The sequence below is a fragment of the Lissotriton vulgaris genome, chromosome 11, assembly GCF_964263255.1.
Source record: "Lissotriton vulgaris chromosome 11, aLisVul1.2, whole genome shotgun sequence".
Classification (NCBI taxonomy): domain Eukaryota; kingdom Metazoa; phylum Chordata; class Amphibia; order Caudata; family Salamandridae; genus Lissotriton; species Lissotriton vulgaris.
Genome location: NC_141699.1, coordinates 730564037 through 730588292, shown reverse-complemented (window position 1 = coordinate 730588292; position 24256 = coordinate 730564037). Strand labels below are relative to the sequence as shown.

The window sequence follows — 24256 nt, the reverse complement described above, 5'->3', positions numbered from 1 at the left end:
CAAATAGGAGTGATTGGTTGGCCAGAAAGGATGGGTTCCTTAAGTGCAAGAAATGTAAGGCTTGTGAACATGGGAGAAATACCAGTACATACAAACCAGGCCTCTCAAATAGAATGAAAAAAATCAAAGGACAATTTGACTGTAAAACGGAATTTTCGATTTATGTTTTGAGCTGTGGATGTAATCTACAGTATGTTGGTAGTACAATTAAACCCGTTCACCAGCGGATACTACAACATTTGAGGGCGATAAAAAATGCTGACAGGTCATATCCAGTCGCCCGACACTTCGAAAAATTCCATGACAAGAATGTGAACAGTCTATCCTACTATGTGATTGATTCCGTGCCCTTGAATGAAAGAGGGGGGGATAGGGTGAAAAAACTGCGCAAACTGGAGTCATGGTACATAGTTGAACTGAATACAAAAAGCCCGTATGGATTAAACATTGAAGATCTATACACTCACCTATGATTTACTTTATAACCTTAAAATTAATTTTTTGTGGTTTACTCGACTTCCTGCATAACAAAGTTCATTTTCTCTAGGAGAAAAGTAGTAATGGATTGTTTTTAAATAAGTGCTCTTACAGTCAATAAGTAGAACAGATTGGGTTTGCCCACTGGGGCTTTATCTTTGGAAAAATTATTAGCTAATCATCTATGCACAATGAGAGTATTAGTTAAATAATATTGAATTTAGAGGCTGATTACTGCTTATAAATTGTCAAACTGAAGTGGTTCTGGTGAATCAAAATAAGCCCACTTGGGTTGAATTGGCTTTACGAGAAACTGTGTGAATGTCCCGAATTGGGGTAGAGGAATGAGTATATATGAAAGAAATATTTATTGTTTCTTATTCATTCTTTCACTGTTTTTTACCACTTTGATTAGAGGCTTTAATTATGTATATTGCATTTTGACACATTTATCTAAATGACATTGAAAAGTAATTCTTTACTCGAATGCTGTGCACGATGAGAACCTGTGTAAATAACTTTTCTAGTTCTATGAATTTGTTTGTCACGTGATGCATCACGTCAGTATTGAGCACTTTAAATGAATGTATGTGTTGACACAAACCTTATCGTGACCAAGCCTGCTGGGTCAGGCGAAACGCGTAAGCGACTTATGAAATAAAGAAGGTTCTTTCACTACGCTGTGTCGTCTCCTTCGGAAACTGGTTCGAAGTGTTGAGCGCTTGATATATATATATATATATATATATATATATATATATATATATATATATATATATATATATATATATATATATATATATATATTCCAGCAAAAGTTCTTAGCGCTAAGCTGTATTGGCCCCTTGCAGCGGCGGGCTCTGGATGGGATCGCCAGTCCCTGAATACTCCAACACTTCGTCCACAATCCAAAAGAACGACGTCCAAGCCACAAATGTATTCAATCTGGATTTATTTTCACAGCCCTACTGTAGTAGTAAATCCAGATTGAATACATTTGTGGCTTGGACGTCGTTCTTTTGGATTGTGGACGAAGTGTTGGAATATATATATATATATATATATATATATTTATTTTAGACCTTTGACTTTTATCAAGATGTGACCCTGTGATGAGTATTATTCTCTGCTAAAGGAATGGATCGTCCCTCACTAAGTATCATTACAGTTTATCTGATGAATTGATGTATCAATTTTGTTTATGAATAATTATATATTCTTCTCTCTAGATCTATTGATGAAGTCAAAACATGAACATTAATGTGTTTTCTATATATTTTTGTCCACCAGTATTTGTGTTTCTCTTTTTGCAGTGTCGGTGGTATGATAGCCTTCGCTTTGAGATGGATATTTCATCATTTGCAATTATCTGCAATTTAACAATTTAGGAAAAATTAATTTGTATAATGATGTTATGAAATGTGCTGAACACCTATGTGCAGTTCCATATGCCATAATATTTGTGTTTGCTAGTAGGTACTCCTCTTTGAAAAGGGACACAAGCCGATCCACGGCTCTATTGTTCTGAGACCCTTCTGTCTTGAGAATACTCCGATTTTCGGAGGTATCTAACCCATTCCAAGATGGCGCCCACTGTGGTGTCAGGAAGGGGTAGTCCCTTGTTGTTGTTTACCAACGCTAGCGAACTTGCATTTAAACCTGAACTGCATGGTACCGGTAAGAAACACTGAGGAAGGCTATCGCTATCGCCGAAACGTTTGTTTGCTGAATAAAGCTGTATCCTGTAAATTGCCGGAGTGTTGTCTTTCTTATCTAAGCGGATAAGGATTTGTGAGCGTAATATATATATATATATATATATATATATATATATATATATATGGATCGAATTCTGTTTCCAGGATGAACCAACAGAAAATACGGACCACCACACGAATTTGCAGAGTGTCACAGCAGGCGTTTATTCAACCATTTTGCAGCTTAGATTTTGGCATGACGCGTTTCGGGCAGGGTCTGCCCTTGATCACATGACGGACATGCAGTGTTTTCTCATTTAAATAGGGCACACACTCATTTTTTTCTTCAATTCACAGTGACACCACGTGATCTATACATAGACATAGAAAGTAGACTACCAATGTGAAGTGTTTAACATGTGCAAACAATTGGGCGCTGTCTATGGGCTATTTTTAGATCTTTGCAGCATTTTTGTGCAGGGCACCTGCACACAAATATTCAAAATAACAATTAAGTAACGAAGTACATTTATATATATATACATTACAAAGGTCTCCGGTTCGGCAGCGCACACAATAGTAGTGCATTGAGAGCTCGTCAGTTTGCTGGTTTCTCGAATTTTTCCAAGCCTTACGCGTTTCAGTGCTTTGTTGCACCTTGCCAGCATGCATTTGTATAGTACTTCCCCACAGTGGGCGTTACCATTCATTTTATTTGACATTGCATGTTGGGCTTTGTAGTCTCTTCATTATTTATTAAACCACCTTCAGTAGGTCCCGCAGCAGAAAATAATTGTCAATATTGTCACAGCCCCCAGTGGGCCCTTAAAACACAGTTCGCTGACCATTGCAGGCTTTCACTTCGCTATTTCTTTACAGCGTCCGCTTACTGCGTGCTGAGGCTCCCTCCTTTACCAGGGATGGTGCTGCTCCCACGGCTCGACAGCCGCCAAGTATTTTTGCATTACAAAGGTCTCCGGTTCGGCAGCGCACACAATAGTAGTGCATTGAGAGCTCGTCAGTTTGCTGGTTTCTCGAATTTTTCCAAGCCTTACGCGTTTCAGTGCTTTGTTGCACCTTGATCACAGGCAGTTGATTCTCTCTGCAGGTAAAAAGAGACACGAGTGAGCCAGCATGCATTTGTATAGTACTTCCCCACAGTGGGCGTTACCATTCATTTTATTTGACATTGCATGTTGGGCTTTGTAGTCTCTTCATTATTTATTAAACCACCTTCAGTAGGTCCCGCAGCAGAAAATAATTGTCAATATTGTCACAGCCCCCAGTGGGCCCTTAAAACACAGTTCGCTGACCATTGCAGGCTTTCACTTCGCTATTCCTTTACAGCGTCCGCTTACTGTGTGCTGAGGCTCCCTCCTTTACCAGGGATGGTGCTGCTCCCACGGCTCGACAGCCGCCAAGTATTTTTGCATTACAAAGGTCTCCGGTTCGGCAGCGCACACAATAGTAGTGCATTGAGAGCTCGTCAGTTTGCTGGTTTCTCAAATTTTTCCAAGCCTTACGCGTTTCAGTGCTTTGTTGCACCTTGATCACAAGCAGTTGATTCTCTCTGCAGGTAAAAAGAGACACGAGTGAGCCAGCATGCATTTGTATAGTACTTCCCCACAGTGGGCGTTACCATTCATTTTATTTGACATTGCATGTTGGGCTTTGTAGTCTCTTCATTATTTATTAAACCACCTTCAGTAGGTCCCGCAGCAGAAAATAATTGTCAATATTGTCACAGCCCCCAGTGGGCCCTTAAAACACAGTTCGCTGACCATTGCAGGCTTTCACTTCGCTATTCCTTTACAGCGTCCGCTTACTGCGTGCTGAGGCTCCCTCCTTTACCAGGGATGGTGCTGCTCCCACGGCACGACAGCCGCCAAGTATTTTTGCATTACAAAGGTCTCCGGTTCGGCAGCGCACACAATAGTAGTGCATTGAGAGCTCGTCAGTTTGCTAGTTTCTCGAATTTTTCCAAGCCTTACGCGTTTCAGTGCTTTGTTGCACCTTGATCACAGGCAGTTGATTCTCTCTGCAGGTAAAAAGAGACACGAGTGAGCCAGCATGCATTTGTATAGTACTTCCCCACAGTGGGCGTTACCATTCATTTTATTTGACATTGCATGTTGGGCTTTGTAGTCTCTTCATTATTTATTAAACCACCTTCAGTAGGTCCCGCAGCAGAAAATAATTGTCAATATTGTCACAGCCCCCAGTGGGCCCTTAAAACACAGTTCGCTGACCATTGCAGGCTTTCACTTCGCTATTCCTTTACAGCGTCCGCTTACTGCGTGCTGAGGCTCCCTCCTTTACCAGGGATGGTGCTGCTCCCACGGCTCGACAGCCGCCAAGTATCAAGAATCAACTGCCTGTGATCAAGGTGCAACAAAGCACTGAAACGCGTAAGGCTTGGAAAAATTCGAGAAACCAGCAAACTGACGAGCTCTCGATGCACTACTATTGTGTGCGCTGCCGAACCGGAGACCTTTGTAATGCATATATATATATATATATATATATATATATATATATATATATATATATATATATATATATATATATTACCTACTGGCGGTCGCCAGTAGGTATATATAGTTAGGATTTTTTCTCTATGGGATTTTTGAAAATTCTATGTCTAATAACTTTGGCGTTTGTAGACGGAATTGGCTGAAATTTTCAGGAAAATGGAACATTTTGTTTCTGAGCAGCCCCTGACAATTTGGGGGGGTTTCATCAAGGGGGGGCCGAGAAAAAAGGGGGGTCCCAAAACGCGTTTTTCTCATGTTAATTTCCATAGGGCGGTTGGCCTCACTTTTAGCTCGAACGGCTAAATGGATTTGCACGAAACTTGGCAAAATTGTAGGGACTGTTAGCCCGATGTGCCTTTGCTAGGTCTCAATATATGTGCTCCAGTGGATTTTGAGTAATTTAGGTTCAAAAAAAGATATATATCTGGGCGGAGCCTAACCACACATCTGATCTGATTGGCTGTCAGCACTTCATCCAAGAAGTGTTGGCAGCCATCTTGGGACCAATATACATGATAGCACCTCATTAAAAAGCATTGTAGTTAATAGAGGGTTTTAGGACTTTAGTTACATTATAAATCATTTGTTGATGGTACCATACTCGTTTTAGGAATTGTGGTGGGTTCTAAGGTGATTTTACCATGTGAAAAAACCTTCTGCTGTGATATCATGAATATTGTTTGAAAGAAAACTAATATCTCATGATTTTCCCACAGTGGTTTGGAAGGGGATCTATAAGCTAAACTGAAAGCATATTTTCTGTAAATTCACATTATCTTTCTCAGTCATGTGAAAATGAAGTCTGACATTCTCAGTAAAACATGTACATCCAACAAGGACAGAGACTGTCAGTTGATTCCTTTGTGTTCTACTGCAGCCTCCTAGAGTGTTCTAAAGAACAACTAGAGCGCTAACAGTCCTACTTATTACAAAGGTATGGCACACCTGAAGCCATCTTGATTGGAATAAAGTGGTAACTCTTAAAACATTTAATTTAAAAAGAAACAACATGAGGGGGTATATTGTTCCATAGAAAGTATGATTAGTGCTGCAGAATGAAAAATTAGGGCACATTTTGAGTGACTTCTCAAATCCTTTTCTATTTCATTAAAACATTCTGACATGCAGTCTCCCAAAATGGCCACCAGAGACAAAAGAGCCCAAATGTAGCCCAAATATCACCCAGATGTAGCCCAAGTATAGCCCAATGACAGAATGTCCCAGAGTGTTCTAAAGAACAACTAGAGTGCTAACAGTCAAACTTATTACAAAGGTATGGCACACCTGAAGCCATCTTGATTGGAATAAAGTGGTAACTCTTAAAACATTTAATTTAAAAAGAAACAACATGAGGGGGTATATTTTGCCATAGAAAGTATGATTAGTGCTGCAGAATGGAAAATTAGGGCACATTTTGAGTGACTTCTCAAATCCTTTTCTATTTCATTTAAACATTCTGACATGCAGTCTCCCAAAATGGCCACCACAGACAAAAGAGCCCAAATGTAGCCCAAATATCACCCAGATGTAGCCCAAGTATAGCCCAATGACAGAATGTCCCAGAGTGTTCTAAAGAACAACTAGAGCGCTAACAGTCCTACTTATTACAAAGGTATGGCACACCTGAAGCCATCTTGATTGGAATAAAGTGGTAACTCTTAAAACATTTAATTTAAAAAGAAACAACATGAGGGGGTATATTTTGCCATAGAAAGTATGATTAGTGCTGCAGAATGAAAAATTAGGGCACATTTTGAGTGACTTCTCAAATCCTTTTCTATTTCATTAAAACATTCTGACATGCAGTCTCCCAAAATGGCCACCAGAGACAAAAGAGCCCAAATGTAGCCCAAATATCACCCAGATGTAGCCCAAGTATAGCCCAATGACAGAATGTCCCAGAGTGTTCTAAAGAACAACTAGAGCGCTAACAGTCCTACTTATTACAAAGGTATAGCACACCTGGAGCCATCGTGATGGGAATAAAGTGGTAACTCTTAAAACATTTAATTTAAAAAGGAACAAAATGAGGGGGTATATTTTGCCATATGAATTATGATTAGTGCTGCAGAAAGAAAAATTAGGGCACATTTTGAGTGACTTCTCAAACCCTCTTCAATTTCATTAAAAAATTCTGACATACTGTCTCCCAAGATGGCCACCAGAGACAAAAGAGCCTAAATGTAGCCCAAATATCACCCAGATGTACCCCAAGTATAGCCCAATGACAGAATGTCCCAGAGTGTTCTAAAAAACAACTAGAGCGCTAACAGTCTTACTTATGACAAAAGTATGGCACACCAGAAGCCATCTTGATTGGAATGAAGTGGTAAGTCTGAAAACACTCAATTTAAAATGGAACAACATGAGGGGGTTAATTTTGCCATAGAAAGTATGATTAGTGCTTCCGAAAGAAAAATTAGGGATCATTTTGAGTGACTTCTCAAATCCTCTTCTATTTCATTAAAAAAATTCTGACATGCAGACTGAAACATGCACTTTGAATACCAGCAGCAGACGTCCCTGGTGAGCAGTAGCTTTACTACAGTGATCTAATGTGCAACTAGAGTGCTAACATTCAGAATTTATGGCAAATGTGTGACACATCTGAATGCCTTCTTGATGGAACCAAAGTAAACAAGCATTGAAAATGCAATAGACCTCGCCCTCGTTTAAGTTAAAGCCATTCTGTTTGTAATGAGGTGGCTTTTTAGCTTTGCTTTTATTAGTGTTTTTTCAACTTTCATGTAAATAACATGCATCTGTATGCATATAAGTATATGTATGCATGCATTTATGTTTGTATTTATATAGATATACAGATGATATATGTTTATATATGTATGTATATATATATATATTTACTGAAAAAACCATAGGCTATAGACCATATATAGTTAGGAATTAGCATTTACAAAACCTTGAAAATTCACTGAAAAAACCATAGGTTATAGACCATATATAGTTAGGAATTAGCATTTACAAAACCTTGAAAATTCACTGAAAAAAACATAGGTTATAGACCATATATAGTTAGGAATTCGCATTTACAAAACCTTATTTTACTCACACAAAACCATTGAAATTCCATATATAGTTAGTTGCACTAACTATATATCGCGCACCCGCAATCCACTGCTGATGATGTCACATATTACATCATTCATGACATGGTCAGTGACATCACTGATGATATCACTGATGACATCTCAAATGACATCACTGATGACATCACTGATGACAACATCCAGTGACTGTATGTTTCTGTAAAGTTAAAATATGTCTTACATATTGAAGAATGAGTGGATGTATAAGTGTCTGGATGAAGGATTTAGTAGGTGCATGACTGACTGTATGAGTGAGTGATTAAATGTGTCTCACTGAGTGCATGGGTTAGTGACTAAACTGTCTTAATTTGTGCATCATTATGTCTGTTGTTCTGTAAACTGTTGCATGTGTTGATAAGTAGCTATATGAGTAACTATATGGGTTATTGATTGGTTGCCCAAGTATTTGTATGGGAGACTGAGTGTGTGTGTGGGTGGCTGGGAGGTGTATGACTCTGTGCATAGATGTGTGAGCAGTTGATTCACTAGATGTATGGTTTCAAAAGTGCATGTGGAAACAGCTGTATGGGCGGTTGACTGTGTGCATGAGTGTATTGGTGAGTGAATGGATATCTCAGTGCTACATGTCAAAGTAAGTACATATGTAAAACACAGTACATGTGAGAGTTGACATATATAAATAACTGTGCATAAGAGCCAGTGAATGTGTGAGTGGCTGTATGGATCATTGTGAACTTGTATCAGGGATTGTATAAGAGAGTAAATATGTGTTAGTATATGTTTGAATAAGTAAAGTTTGTATAACTGTATAGTTGAGGAAATGGAGGTGTGATTGATTCTTTGCATGACTGACTAGGTGTGTGAGTAACTCCATGGATGAGTGACAGTCTGTGAGTGTCTGTTTACACTGATTGTATCTAAGGTTATATTAGAGTCTGAAGAGGTTCATCGTATTATCACATGAATGATATCATCAGTGATGTGATCAGTAATGTCAAATGAGATGTCATCAGTGATGTCATCAGTGATGTCATTTGAGATGTCATCAGTGATGTCATTTGAGATGTCATCAGTGATGTCATCAGTGATGTCACTGACCATGTCATGAATGATGTAATATGTGACATCATCAGCAGTGGATTGCGGGTGCGCGATATATAGTTAGTGCAACTAACTATATATGGAATTTCAATGGTTTTGTGTGAGTAAAATAAGGTTTTGTAAATGCGAATTCCTAACTATATATGGTCTATAACCTATGTTTTTTTCAGTGAATATATATATATATATATATATATATATTGTGCACCAGTCCAATCTTCTGCTACAAGAAGGCACTGACTCTGTGAATAAAGTTCCAAAGTAAATTCTTTTATTTCCGATCGCAGCATAATATAAATATATATATTGCAAAAATTATCCTCACTGGGAGGAAAAAACGAGTCGCACACATTGCGTTGTTTGAAGTCCTATTTATTTCTTTGTATGCTCCGTTTCCCTAATGCATTTCAGCCCGCCTATGGCCTTCTTCAGAGGGGGAGCTGTGCATTGAGAGAGCTATTCTAACATACTCGGACCAGTCCATTGCTCTTATTATGCTCACGGTGATTGGCCTCAGGTGGTTTGCCATGATGGACTTCGGTAGTGAGCCTTCTGGTCTTTGTAGTCAGAGTGTAGCCGCAATATGTATATATATGTATGTATGTATGTATATATGTATATGTATATATATATATATATATATATATATATATATATATATATATATATATATATATATATATATATATATATATATGTATGTATATATATATATATATATATTTGTATATGTTTCTTACTACTATTTTATGTACCGTGGGACTCCCACTTCGACGACGGGAATTATTCAAGCATGTGAATCTATGAAAGACACCCTAATACTGGAAAAATAGAAGTCACCCATCAGCAGGCCCCCTCTATCTACTGCTCAACACTCTTCTATTGACACAGTTTGTTGAAGTGTGATGGGCCCCATTGTCCTGACTCCACTGTGAATGGTACACTTTTCCTCACCGTCTTTGACATAGATCACAGTTCTGCAACATAAGCAAAGTCAAGTTTGGCGTTTCAGAACCTAGCTTCCTCATTGATAGATACTTACATGGTATTCAGGTCCTTTACACCATAAGAACCAGCTAAAGATATCTGTTCTTCATCAGAAGTATCATCTAAACATTTAAACTACAATTGAAATGCTAGATATTAGCGTTCAAACCCTGGGAGGGTTAGGACCCCCACTTCACGGAGAAGCCAAACTGTATTGAACTTAATCCTAGGCTGGAACTCTCCTCCTAGCTCCAAAATATGTGATTTCAGAATTCAGTCAATGTGTTGGAACATCAATCTCGGAAGCAAGCACTTCGCTTCCATAAACATATACAAGCATCTGTGTCAAAACCCCATCTTTACCAACACAGTCCTTTCGATAGGTGACAGTGGCTAGGATTGCCAGGAAGAGTCCAAATGGCACACTACCTCCAACACTCTACCAGTATTTAGTGTTACATTGTCTCTAATAACTGGGTTGCTCTGATACCCAGGTATTTCAAGTCTCTGGGTTGCAAAACAATCCCAACTCTGGTAGGTTTTTTGGAGTTCTGCAGGCCATCACCCTTAACGGAAGCAGTCTGGACTTTGACCAGTTAGGCCCAATGCCTGGCAAGGTCTCATAATAATTTAACAGTCTGAGCATATCTGCAACCACCCTCTCGGGGTCATTTGCGTACAGGTTTTACTGTGTGGATCTTATTTCCAATTCTGGTGTTCTAGTCCTACAACTCAATTCCTCTAAATCCTAGCCAGCGGTTCATTGATGAGTGCAAACAAAATTGAGACCGCTAGCAGGGTTACCCAGTCCATTCTTCTCTATTGTCAACTGTCTGACATCACTTTCCGATTAGTCTATCTTTTTTTTTTTTTTTAAATCTATTTTTATTGCAGGAATCAGCAAAATGTTACATATACGACCAGCATCATAAAACCAAGAAATCAATGAGCTGCATCCCACCCGCCCCCCGCAGCATGTTGTCATACGTAAACATTCAGCCCACAACCCAAAGGTCAGGCGTCAAAATCCAGTGGGGGCTCAGCAGGAAAACAATGCTGGTCCGGATGATCCCCTGTCCGTCATCTGCTTTTCTAAACAAGCCCATAAAACCCAAAAGAAAATCCCTCCCACAAAACACTAACTTCCAAAATAATCCCTCCCCAACCCAACCCCGCCATCAGTGTATGGTAGCAGCCGCAGTAGGATTCATGAAAGGACCCAAGAGGAGAGCATCAGAGATAGAAATCGCAATCGCCTATCAGGACTCGGGGCGCGCCGCATTCTCGCTATCAGAGTCGCTGGGGGCGCAATAGTCCCTGAGGGCCTGCACTAGTGTCTCCCATTCTAGCGCTGCCTCCTGTGCCTTTTCGTTATGCTGTCTCCCAGCCAGTTGGTATCGCAGCGTGCTTTCTCCCGCCGCCCACTTCAAGAGTTCGCTGTGCCACCTGCTCCCAGTCGGACCAGCTCGTGCCTTCCAGTTCCTGGTCACCTATCGCTTAGCCAAGAGAAGCCCCAAATCAATAAATTTACTGGAAATTTTGTTTTTAGGGGTATGTGGAAACCAATGCAAGAGTCCCACCGCAGCATCGACCGATAGGGGTCTCCCCGTCACCTCCGTCAGGGTCTTCCCCACTTCCACCCAGTAGGAGGATAAACCCGGGCAGGCCCACAACATATGGAGGAGGTCTGCCTCCGGCGCCGGGCATCTGGGGCAGGTTGCCGAGCTCGTGGCGAAGTACTGTTGGATTTTCGCCGGGGTCAGGTATGCCCGATGGAGTACATAATAGTGGACCAACTGGAAACGGGCGTGGCGCGTCCCCTTCCAAGCCCGCCGCACGAGTTGAGACCAGGTCGTTTCCGGGATCTCCTTGCCTATGTCTGTCTCCCAACGGGCTCTCAATGTCGTAAGGGGGGTCAGCCCTTCGTTGATCAGTCTACCGTAGAGGCATGTGACCGCCCTCACCGTGCCCGCAGACATCATGACGTATTGGCACACCGGAGACGTAGGAGGTTCCTCCTGTCCGCCTTTCCAGTGCGCCTGGATTGCTCGGACCAGGGCCGAATGCAATAGGAAGTCTCCGCGGGGAATCTCGAAGCGGTCAATGAGCTCCTGAAAGGGCAAGAGCACCCCAGCCTCATAAAGATCCCCTACCAACTGCAGTCCCGCGTCCTCCCAGTCCACCAACCGTGACCAATCACCGCCATGGGGCAAGGCCGTCAACATCCCTAAAGGTATTTCAGGCGCATACGGTATTCGCAATTGGCCCCGGGCGTGGGCTCGGTTCCAACACAGGCGAATGGTCTTCTCCTCCAGCGTCAGGTCTTGCAAGGCCAAACGTTGGCGTAGAGCTATGAAGGAGAGAACATGCCTGGCCATCCCCATACCTCTCCTGTCCTCCGGGCCCCGGAATTCCCTGGCAATCTCCTGGGTGAGGGTCTGGAGCTGCGCCGCCAGATAGTATTTCTCAAAGTCCGGCACCGCGAGCCCACCCTCGGCTTTCGGCCTCATCAGGGTTTTGAGGGCCACTCTTCGGCGGCCCGAGCCCCAAAGGAATCCGACTATCATTGACCGTAGGAGCCTAAATGTGGCCGGCGGGATCCAAACCGGTAGCGCCCGGAAATAATACAGCAACCGGGGGAGAGCCACCATTTTGAGGAGAGCGACCCGCCCTGCCATCGAAAGCGGTAGCGTAGCCCAGAAGTCCATATTACCCCGCAGCGCTCGACTGCATCTGGTAATGTTTCCATCCAGGAGGTCAGATGGTTCATGATAGATATACACTCCCAGGTACCTAAAGCAGTCAGGTTCCCATCTAATCTCTCCATTGAGGGCCGGGCTAGGGGTGCCTCTGCGAACCGGGAAAAGGCATGTCTTAGCCCAATTCACCCGGAGGCCCGAGACCTCCCCAAACGCCGTGAGCGCCGTCGCGGCTCCACGTAGGGCTACAACTGGGTCCTCAAGGAAGAGCAACAGGTCGTCGGCATATAGCGAAATGTGGTGCGGGCCCGAAGGTGTCCAGAAGCCATTGTAATGAGCCCCCGATCTGAGTAGCAGTGCCAGAGGCTCCACCGCCAGCGCGAAGAGAAGTGGGGATAACGAGCAGCCCTGTCTCGTGCCTCTTTCCACCGGGTACTGCGAGGAAATTAACGGACCCGCTCGAACCCTGGCCGATACGGAGGTATATAATACCGCGGTCCATCTGATGAAACCCTCGTCGAGGCCGAACCGCCGCAACACAGCGTGCAAGTAGTCCCATTCCAGGCTATCAAATGCCTTCTCTAAATCTACCGATAGGACCACCGGGCACGGAGCATCCACAAGCGGTTCACCCAGCAAGCGGACCAACCTGCGGATGTTCATTGTCGTGTTGCGCTTGGGGATGAACCCAGCCTGGTCTTCATGCACCAGGGAGCTCATGTGGCCCAGCAGTCTCGAGGCCAAGATGCTGCTCAGAATCTTATAATCGACCGTCAGCATCGATAAGGGACGGTAGGACGCCAGATCGGCCGAGTCCCGTCCCGGCTTGAGGAGGGGAACCACCAGGGCCTCGCGCATCGAGCCGGGGAGTCGGCCAAGCCTCTTCGCCTCTCTGTATACGATCACCAGTCTCGGAGCCAGGAGGTCGGCATAGGCCGCGTAAAATTCCACCGGAAGACCGTCTAGACCCGGGGTCTTGTTCCGCGCCATCTTTTTAATGGCGCTACGGATCTCCCCCAGTTCAATATCGGACCCCAGGGCTTTCGCCACGTCAGGCTCCACCGTTGGGAGCTCCAGGGGCCTCAGATAGTCCTCGAGAAGGTCAGGGTCTTTGGCAGCACGACTGCGATATAGCTGATCGTAGTAGTGCCGGTAGCATCCTAGGATCTCCGGTTGAGTGTGCACCATGGTCCCGTCCGCCATGCGCATGGACGTCGTCAGGGAGGTCTGGCGCGTAGGGTTAGCCAGCCATGCCAGCAATGCGCTCGATCTATCCCCTTCTGCGAGGGACCGCACCGTATAGGCCTTGTAGTCGAAGCAGCGCAGCCGCTCGACCTCCGCCGCCCCCGCCTCCTTCGCCTTTGCTGTGCGTCCCTGAAGTTCAGGTTGCCCGGGGCGGCGGAGTTCCAACTCACGAAGCCTCCGATCAGCCACGTCTAAGTCATCAAGGATAACCCGCCTCATACCTACCTTCTTGGTGATGCAATAACCCCTCACCACCACCTTAAAAGCGTCCCACTCCAGCGCTCTCGAGCTCGCAGTGCCCCTGTTGGACGCGAAATACTCCTCGATCTTATCCCCCAGTTCCGCTTTGAACACAGTGTCCTCGAGGATCTCAGGACGTAACTTCCAGGAGGGCACCGCCGGCGCCCCCGGAAACCAGCGAAGGGCCAGCAGGAGGGGGTTATGGTCCGAGATGGTCCTAGTCAAGTATTCGGAACGGATCGACGCTGAAACCAGTTCAGTCGAGCCAAGAAACCCGTCCAACCTAACGTGCAACTCGTGTAGGCCCGAAAAATAGGAGTAATCTCTAGCGTTGGGGTGTTGCGCTCTCCAAATATCCGTCAGACCCCACCGTATCTGCCAGTCCCTACGCCCTTTAGCCACACGGCGGACCGGAGAGTCAGGGAGGGGCGGATGCGAGCGATCGGTGTCCACATCCACTACCGAATTGAAATCACCGCCGAGCAGGAGGGGTCCTGTGAGAAAGTGGGCCAACGAGCCCGATAACCTAGAAAGGAAGGCAGTCTGGTCCGTGTTAGGTGCGTATACACAGCAAACATTCAGGTCCCTCCCCCCCAGTGTGCCCGAAATGGCCACGTAGCGCCCCTCTGGATCTACCACTGAGTTTGTGACCTGGAAGGGAACCCCAGCTCTAATCCAAATTAGCGCCCCCCTGGCATACGCGGAGTACGACGTGTAGAAGACCTGCCCCCTCCACCTACGCTGCAGCGCCGCCCCTTCCGCCTTGTTCAGATGGGTCTCCTGCAGCAGCGCCATTTGTATTCCCCTACGCACTAAATAAGCATGGACTTTGTGCCGCCTAGACATGGTATGAAGCCCCCGCACATTCCAAGTAATACACTTTACATTAGCAACGTCAGCCATTGTCCCATACTGTTCGTGCAAAGTCTCCCCATCTGGGTCCCAACAAAGAGCAAACAACAATCAACCCAGCACTGATGGCGGCCATTTCCCCCAACCAAAACTCAACAACTCTTATGCTAACCAAACCCCTGCCCACCCTCCCCAGAACAGGACCCAAATAGCTCCATCTAGTTCCCATCCAAACCATACCCTCAGGAAACCCTTCGTCCCCAACTAATCCTACGGTCGCCACCGTAGGAAGGCCTTAAGGGCCAGGTGCAGGCTGGGTGGTGGCAGTGGGCCCTCGATGCTCTGGCTACCAGGACTGAAGCAAGCCCAAAACAATATCGGAAACCCTCGGGGCAAAAGCAAGGCACCCCACCCCCCGCTTCCCCGGAGATCATGCTGAACCAACGGCTCCCGCCACCCCCGCTACGGGCCCCCACCCAAAAGGATGCAGCTCACCCCATCAACCCTGTCCATCGAGAAGGTCCTCAACCGATTTCGGCGTGATCACCGGTGTGCTGATGCTATCTGTCACCGAGTCCTCCGAGTCCGTCGATGCTCCCTCGCCACCAGGGTTCTCTTCTTCAGTAATGGTATCATCTCGTGAACCAGACAGTGCAGACAACGCCTCTAGTACTCCTTTCCGCTCCGTCGATGTCTCCGCAGTTGAAGGGCCGCCCGACCGGCCTCGGCGACTCCGTATCCTCTTAGATCGCCGTCGCTGTCCCGGCTCCTCCGCCGGCTGAGATGTGGAGGCGAAACCATCTTTCCCAGCTCTATAAAGTTCAAGCCAGTTACAGACATCCTCCGGGGTATCAAAAAACTGAGTCTTGTCATCGACAATGATGCGGAGCTTTGCAGGAAATAGGAGCGAGTATTGGATGCCTTCACTCCGGAGCTCGCGCTTGACCGCCAAGAATGAAAACCGCCTGCGTTGGGTTTCATAGGTGTAGTCCGGGAAGATGTTCACCTGGCTGTTCTCCACCTTGAAGGGGCCATTATGCCTAGCGGCATTGAGGATAATGTCCCTGTCGCGAAAATGCAGGAGGCGCGCCACCACCGGACGCGGTGCACGGCCCAGTTGCGGTGGCCTTGCCGGGACCCTATGAGCTCGTTCAAGGGTGTAGAAAGAGGATAAGCCCTCCGGGGCCACCGTGTCTCGGAGCCAGGCTTCCAAGTAGGCCACCATGTCGCCATCTTCGATCTTCTCCGGCAGGCCTACCACTCGGATGTTGTTGCGCCTGTTACGGCCTTCCGCATCCTCCGCTCGCTGTTCCAGGGCAGAAATCCGGGATAGGGCATCTTTCATTGTCGCGGCCAAGGATCGCTGCGCCGGCTCCAAGGTTTTCACCGAGCCTTCCACTTCTTTGACCCTGTCCGATAACTTGCCGTGATCCGCCCTAAGGAGGCCCAGGCTTGTCGCCACCTGGGCAATGTCCTGCTGAAGGGCCGAGCGTGTGGTCGCGATCGCCTCCAGGACGCGGTCAAACTGTTGCTGCAACGGCGCGCCCCCAGCGCTTCCCGGGTCTCCATGGCCCTCCTTGTCCGGGGTCTCCGAGTCAGAGGCGGCCGGGGTGGCCCCCTTGGCACCTCTCGGCTTCCCCATGTCGCGGGAAGCGCACAGTGTGGACTCAGGTAAAGGCGCCACCGAGTGCGGGCGTCGGCTATAACTCTCTTGATTGCTGGCCCTCAGGGTGAGGGCTGGCGATCCTCTTCTCCAGGGCCAGGTGGACCTCCACAGTTTCGGCTCGCGCCACCACCGTGACGTCGGAGAGCACTGAGGAGGAGGCGGAGACACTCGGCGCCAGGCCGGGCAGGCCCGTCTGGCTGACGAGGACCCGGAGCGAGGGCCACCCACACCACCAGAGACTTTGTGGCGCCAGGGGGCTGTGCTTCCCATGGGATCGGGTCGATCAGGGGAGGCAGCCAAGCGCTGCGTCGGGGGTCGGCACCACCGTCAGGGTCTCCAGGCGTCCGTGTGCCGGGGTTCGCTATGGTAGGGACATCCGACCATCCAGGCTCAAACACCAATGCCAGAATCTCATCTGGTCAAAGTCCAGATCTTCGCTCTCCAGGAAGACAAAAGAGCGGAGGGCACACCGCAATCAGCGACGTTCCACCAGTCTAATGGTCCCGTCCGAGGGGACAAAGGGGTCCGGGCGCCATGTTGGGTCGCTCTCCTCGGGACCACAAACTTCGAGTTTCGGGCGGATCACCACCCGTCCAGACTGCGCCGGGTGCCTCAGTAGGGTTCAGTCGGGCCGAACAACGATTTGCGGGGGCTAGGGTGCCCCGCGGCCTCCGATTAACAGGATAATCCCGGGCTCAGTCCCGGAGCCGAGCTCTCAGGCGACCATCGCCATCGGCGCCCAAGCCACGCCCCCTTTCCGATTAGTCTATCTTCAATGTCACTGTTCTACTGATATCCAAATCACAGTTCTCTTTCCACGTCCTATCTCCCTACACTCGCTACACTTTCTATTTAGCATACATGTCTGTTCCTCTCACTGTTTTTAATTGAATTCCGGGATTCTGCCACATTTTCCAAAGCATCATCAAACATACTTTAATCCCAGCCCCCTTTTGTCGTCTTAAGGGGTGCAAGTAAAGATTCTCTTCCATATTCCCTCCATCTCTGTTCCTGTTCATTGTCCGTCACTTCATGAAAATACCTTGTCATTATTTTTCCCCGTATGTATGATACTTATGTAGCACAACTTGATTTCAAAGCACTGGAGCACTGCACAAGACTGAGAATTTTAAAGAGGGCGCTGAGAGAGAAATTTAGAGAGAATCAGAGATTGATGGAGACTGGCAGAGGTGCTGTGGGGATGTTGATAAAGCAGTGTGAATGGAAACTGTTCAATGGAGGTATGTTTATTCTTATCATTCTTCATTAATTACTTTAAAACAACCCCTTTGTCACTTGCCTTTCAGAGTTGTTTCCCTACATTAATATCTTGTACATTTTTAATTGTTATTTTATTTCATTCAATTGGTCTTTCCTTTAATAGTGCTGGAAGAGGCGGTGTTTCAAGCTGCGTGGGAGGCCGCTCTATTATGGAAAGACAGCCAAGGTGAGATTTTGAGGGTGTGACAATGTGTGTACAATGCATGCGAAGATCACTCACCTTTTCAAAGACTAAGGGGCCGATTCTGAATGTCGGACGGACCGGAGTCCGTCCGACATCGGTCAGGAACTGGAACCGAACGACCTTGTCGTCGGTTTCAGACCTGTAAGAAGGATGTGACAGAACCCTGTTAATCCCAGCACCCCGTAGCAGGCTCCCCAAGGTGCCTGCCGCCGAGTGCAGGGAGCAACATGGGGCACCCATGGGGACCCTGCTGGCGGCCCCCAAAGACAGTTCCCCACTGCCTTTTTGTGTCTGAAAGGCAGGCACAGAAAGGCAGTAGGAAACTGCTATCATACTCCCTCGACCTGAAAGAGCCGGCCGGGAGAGTACTGATGGGTTTCCAGATGGCAGACGGGCTCGAGCCTGTAGGAAGCCATCAGGAAAACCAAGTCGATTCCTTTCTGACAGAGCCAATCAGAATGGCTTGGTCGGAAAGGAATCCGAACGGGCAGGTCCGATGCCTTTAGGATGGCTCGGACCGAGGGTCGGAGCCATTCATAACCGCATCGTAATCTGGCCCTAAAATGTTAAAGGCATTTGTGTATGATACAGTGAACTCAAATAATCATTGTATATAACCATACAGACAAAGTGAGGGCATGCTAGAAAATAACACCAGACTCGTCTATCGTCGTCGTCCCAGCAGAAATGTTTAAATCAATTCCAGGGCAGTCCCTGGAATTTCCTGTTTAATCCTTTGGCCTTCTCAAAGGGAAATCATGGCTCATTTTGTGGAAGTTCACCGAATTAGGATTGTTGCTGGCTTTCATCTATGGTAATGAGGAGCTCCTCTGCAATGTTTGCGATTCTGCTTAAGGTTCCTCTCATGAGTCTCAACCAGTGACTATTCAAGCAGTACATTATGTTGCTTCTCACTCTTGTTTTGTGATTCTTTACTCCAGTATCTTGCAGGGTATGAAATATTTGGTGTTGGTCTGTACTTAAGTAGATTGTCAGGTTCCATTATTGGCGTTTTTAGATTTGGGGTTGTTATTGCTTGTTTAGTGTACTCTGCATTGAAATGTTGTTATTTCTGTGCCTTTTGGGCCCTTGAGGCAGGATATGAGTCAGCTGGCAAGTTTGGAGATATTGCTCTTGTCACCTACTTTGCTTCTCTTTTGTGCTCTCATGAAAGGAGACCAAATAAAGCAGTGGTTAACGGGACTAAAGATATGACAACTGTTCAAACTTCTTGGCTATATACGCCTTGAAATGTAATTAGTTTTACTTAATAGAAGGACCTTATTGTGCTCTTGGGTCATTTATGAAATTTTTTCAATGCTCACAGGTTCGTTATTTCATAGAAAATATTGAAGCTTTCTCTAGCTTTGTGGATTTAGTTGGCATAATGCTCCCTTTTTGTCCTCATTCCTGCAATGGTATCCCCTTTAGTAGATGCTGCATTGTTTTTTTCACCTAATGCTTGGATCTCTGCTTCTGATGCTGCAGTTTTCGGTCTCTCTTTTTAGGTCTTGCAGAGAGACCTATTGCGGTCAAACCACAAAGCTAAAACCTAACCAGCAGATTTTCAGAAGTGCACGTCCTCGTGCACGAGCTTGCCCGAGCCTTCCAGCAGCATTTCTCCTCCCCTTACCATTTGCTCCTGCCTCCGAGAGCTTACCCGCCCACTGCTTCACACTTCACGTGCCGCCAGTAGCTCTTTAAAGGTATCCGCTCCGCCCCCTGCTGCATCAAAGGCTTTCTCCCCTCTCCCTGTGCTCCCACTCCCCCAGCCCGCACACTCGTGCTCCGAGGCCTCCATACCCCCCCATTTTCACTGCTAGTCCTTTGTTCATTCCTCCTATTCTCTCCTTCTCGTCCCCTTTTTCCTCCCGCTGACTAACTTCTTCCACCCGTTCTCATCCTTTTCCCGTCCCCTTCCTCTCCACACCATTAATTCCTCCATCCCTCTTCCTTCCTTTCTCTCCCTACCTTCTATCACCTTTCCCTTTTCCGCACACTTAGATCCCTTATTCTGAGTGGAGCATATGAGGATATGGTATTGACCGAACCTGTTAAACATTGATACTGTGGTACATCTCAGCAGGGATTGTATATTTTACAGGCACCTTGAAGTCTGGATGTGAGAGTTCTGCTGAACCTACCAAGTAATGCACTGTCTGCTAAAGATTCTGATTAATTCGGCACAATACAATATGGATAGCTCAAATGGATAAAAACATACAACAAATGTTTCATGTGAAATGCAGTGCAGCGCCCAACGTTGCTGGGGTTCCCTTCCCACTCTTAGCTTGTTGGTTGCTGCATTCAGAATTAAAAGAAGCAAAAGAACCTCAGATGGAGTTAATAGCCCCGATATGCCTCCTAGTAGGTTGGTTAGAAGTACTTTGTATTCTAAATATTAGTTATTTAAGTTCTACAAAGGAATAAACCTCTTCATGTTTAAACACACTTAAGACAAGGCAGATGGTACACAGGGGAGTGACTTACCTGCCTGACTCATGACGCGCACGCCCCTACCCTTATGGGTCAGTGAAAGGCAGGAGCCTGTCTGGAAATCTTGTGGTGTCCCCCACAGAAGCGACCATTTCTCTTTTTTTTGTTTTTGTTTGATTGTATTCTCACACAGGCCAAGGTAACACTTAATCACTTAAATGCGCCTCTCTCCTCCACCTCTCACTCGTGTGTTTTCAGTCGCAGCTGCAGCGTTTTTTCTTTCCCCTTCCACCTACAACTCAGATTGGGTACTCGATAGAGTTGAAGGAAAGAAACATCTGCTTGCGCCGCTTTTGCAGCCCTACTTCTGCCGGTACTGTGGACAGCTTCACTCCCTGGAGTGCGTTTCTCATGAGGTCACTGCCCTGTCCTTGGTGTACAGTGTTAAACCAGAGGCATATGTAACCACGTTTCATTCATTCTTTTTAAGTATAATGGAAAAAACAACGCTGACATACTGGCATGAACGTCAAGCAAATATTAATTTACATTGTGCCCGCTTCCATGCCCCTTTAAGAAAAAACACAGATTTTTCACAATCGCTAACATTAATGGCAGCACCATCATTCTGGAATTTGTTGCAGCACCGTTGACTGCGGCTGACCCTATGCGTGATCTTGGCGTCTGTTACGCTGGCACTCTGTGACATTCGTCTAACAGTGTGTGATCTTAGATGAACACGGCACCTCTGCCCAGCCCAGCACAGCGCTCCGAGAACATGCAGGGTCTCCTCCAGCAAGCCCCTACAGCGAACCTCATTTTACTCAGTGGTGTAGCAGATACTATATGAGACTCTGCCACCGTGTGTGATCCTGGTGTCTGTGAATCCGCCTGTCTAATCTCTAACAGTGTGCTCTGTCACTGTGTGATCTTGGTGTTTGTTGCTGTCTGTTCGTGATATCTATGCGCGTTATACTGTGCCTGATCTTGAGTTCTGTGCAGCAGACACTATGATACTATCCTGTTGACAGTATCTGTGATCTTGGTATCTGTACGTGGTCTTCGTCTAGCAGTGGGTGATCTTGGCTGCACCAACTGAGTAGAGAGCCCGAATGGACATGCATTTGTAATTGGGAAGTCGAGCTGCCATGAAGTCCAGTTTAAAAAGAAAAGAAAGATTCTCCAACATTGTTTGGGCCTTCTGTTTATTTCAGTAAAGATTTGGCAAGTGTTGGGGAAATCCTTTTAGGTACGTCTGAAGGAATCTGTGTAAAGTTCCGGAGGAATCCCTCAAGACTTTGTAAAATGTGTATCACAACAATGAAAAGATTGTACCTTTTCTCATGAACTGAAAGCACACATGTTGACTCATTCAGCTTCCTCTCTCCCTATTGTGTCTTCTGTTAAGTGGTGTTGAGCTGAAGAAAGTGGTGTTTAAGCAGAAGAATGTGGCAGGTTCCCGTGGAAGTGGCTTGTAAGGAATTTGCCTGACTGGTGCCCTGGAAAACTGACAGCGTGTTCAGGAAGACAGCTGTGCGCGCAGGGAGTGGGGGGCTGTGCAGGCAGGGACTGGGGTACGTGCATGTAGGGAACTGGGTTATGCAGGCGGCCGGTGCGTGTGCTGAACCAGCCTGGGGAGGGCGTCTGAGCAAGTTAAATTAACATATTGGGCTCGTTAAATAACACGAAATATCAGGAATTTTGTTGTTAATATTTTCAGTTAATTTAGCCCCGTGTACGGGAACTGAGGCAGATAGGGTAGAAACGTGCGGATTAAAATCGAGAGTTTATGAGCACTCCGTATGATACGATGGTGCATTGGTTAGCGCCGTATGCAGATAATAATAAATGTGTTTGTCACGTTGGGTACCTACTTTTTATTATATTTTATTATATATATTTTATTTTATTATATTTGAGAGGTTAGCGCCTGGATCCCCCATCCACCCCCCCCCCCCTCCACACACACACACACATTACCTTGAATGCGGACCGTTTACACCATGTTAATTGCGCGCAGGTGTGTATTGATAGGGTGAGGCAGGCAGGTCTATTACGTGTACTCCTGGGACAGCTTTTCAGTACTTCTGCGCTGCACTCCGCCCCCTTCATGTCCCTTCTTGACTCAGCACTGCTTGATTCTGGGCTCGTCACTTTATGCTCCAAGCTGGGGTTCTTATAGCTCGTCCCCACTCACACGTGATGTGCAAATCTGCTCTACTTCATGCCCATGCAGACAGCTCCCACAGAAAGTAACCCCCTGAAGTGATCTTTTTTAAAGCTGCATGTTTCAAAATCATTCCCAGGAATGACGTGAAATGATATTGTTTTATAAATCGCACTAAAACGCAAGGTACCAAAGCGCTATTGCGAGACAGACTAATCTACAGAGTCAAACAAACCTACCAAGAAGTAAGGGAACTGTAGTGAGAAAACCAAGTTTCCAAATGCGTTTTAAGGGAGTCTGCTTCAGAATTGTGAGTGGGCTCTGCCTTTCATCCTTCTGAAGTAGATAAAGCAAGCAGCATGCATCACAGCCACACCTCCCTCATTTACTGATCTGATTGGTCCCAAACCAGGTTTCTTTCGCTTTGCCAACACCCGCCACAATGTTTGGAGCAGGTCTTCGAACCGCTTGTACAGAAGACCTCTCTCCCATCCGCCCAGTACATTACAGATGGTACACAATATTTCATGTCCCTTCAGCACCCTCACACACCCTCTCATACCCTCACCCACTCTCTCACACACCCTCACTCACCCTCACACCCCCAAACCCTCACACCCCCTCACCCTCACACCCCCTCACCCTTACTCTCCCACCCACTCACCCTTACCCTCACTCACCATCACACACCCTCACTCACCCTCACACACCCTCAACCACACCCTCTCACCCTCACACACCCCCTCACACATCCTCTCACACACCCTCACACATCCTCTCACACACCCTCTCACACACCCTCTCACCCTCATTCATCCTCCCATCCCCTCACCCTCACATCTCCTTATCCTCCCATCCCCTCACCCTCCCATCCCCTCACCCGCCCATCCCCTCACCCTCCCATCCACTCACCCCCTCACACACCCTCACCCTCTCACACACTCACCCTCTCACACACCCTCACCCTCTCACACACCCTCACCCTCTCACACACCCTCACCCTCTCACACACCCTTTCACCCTCACACACCCTTTCACCCCCTCACACTCACACCCCCTCACCCTCACACACCCTCTCACCCTCGCACATCCTCTCACCCTCACACATCCTCTCCCCCTCACACATCCTCTCCCCTCACACATCCTCTCCCCTCACACATCCTCTCCCCTCACACATCCTCTCCCCCTCACACATCCTCTCCCCCTCACACATCCTCTCACCCTCACACATCCTCTCACCCTCACACATCCTCTCACCCTCACACACCATCACCACATGCATGGCTTCGAATATCAGGCTTTAACCCAGATATACAAACAACCATATTCAACCAAACAGTTAATCCTGACCACCTATTTGGCCCCGAGGTGGATGCGACACTGGAAAAAATGAAAAAAGACACAGACACTGCAAAGTCTATGGGGGCCCTCCAACCTCAGCAGTTTCGGGGTGGTTCCTTTCGCCGCTCCAATTCCAGAGGCACCTCCAGGGGTCAAGCATCGCAATCCACACAGTACTATAAGGGCAATACCCAGACCTCCTACACCAACAAGGGTAGAGGTGGCTACAGAGGCAACAACGTCAAGGGCAGGGGACGTGGAAACAATAGCTCCAGGTCCAC

The 24256-nt window shown here is 46.7% G+C and overlaps 1 protein-coding gene across 19 annotated transcripts in view; it reads left to right on the top strand.

Annotated features, from left to right (window-relative positions):
• Nucleotides 1–24256, top strand: part of DGKD (diacylglycerol kinase delta) — a 1053390-nt gene that overhangs the window by 55461 nt on the left and 973673 nt on the right. For 11 of the 19 annotated variants that reach the window (XM_086943836.1, XM_086943828.1, XM_086943831.1 and 8 more), the window contains exon 2: nucleotides 17951–18013. The exons of the other annotated variants lie outside the window; for them this stretch is intronic. Coding sequence is in view for 4 of the 11 variants with exons in the window: in XM_086943826.1 (XP_086799952.1) it covers nucleotides 17951–18013 (63 nt within the window). In the remaining 7 variants the exon portion in view is untranslated. The remainder of the gene's footprint in view (nucleotides 1–17950; nucleotides 18014–24256) is intronic. 19 annotated transcript variants of the gene reach the window in all.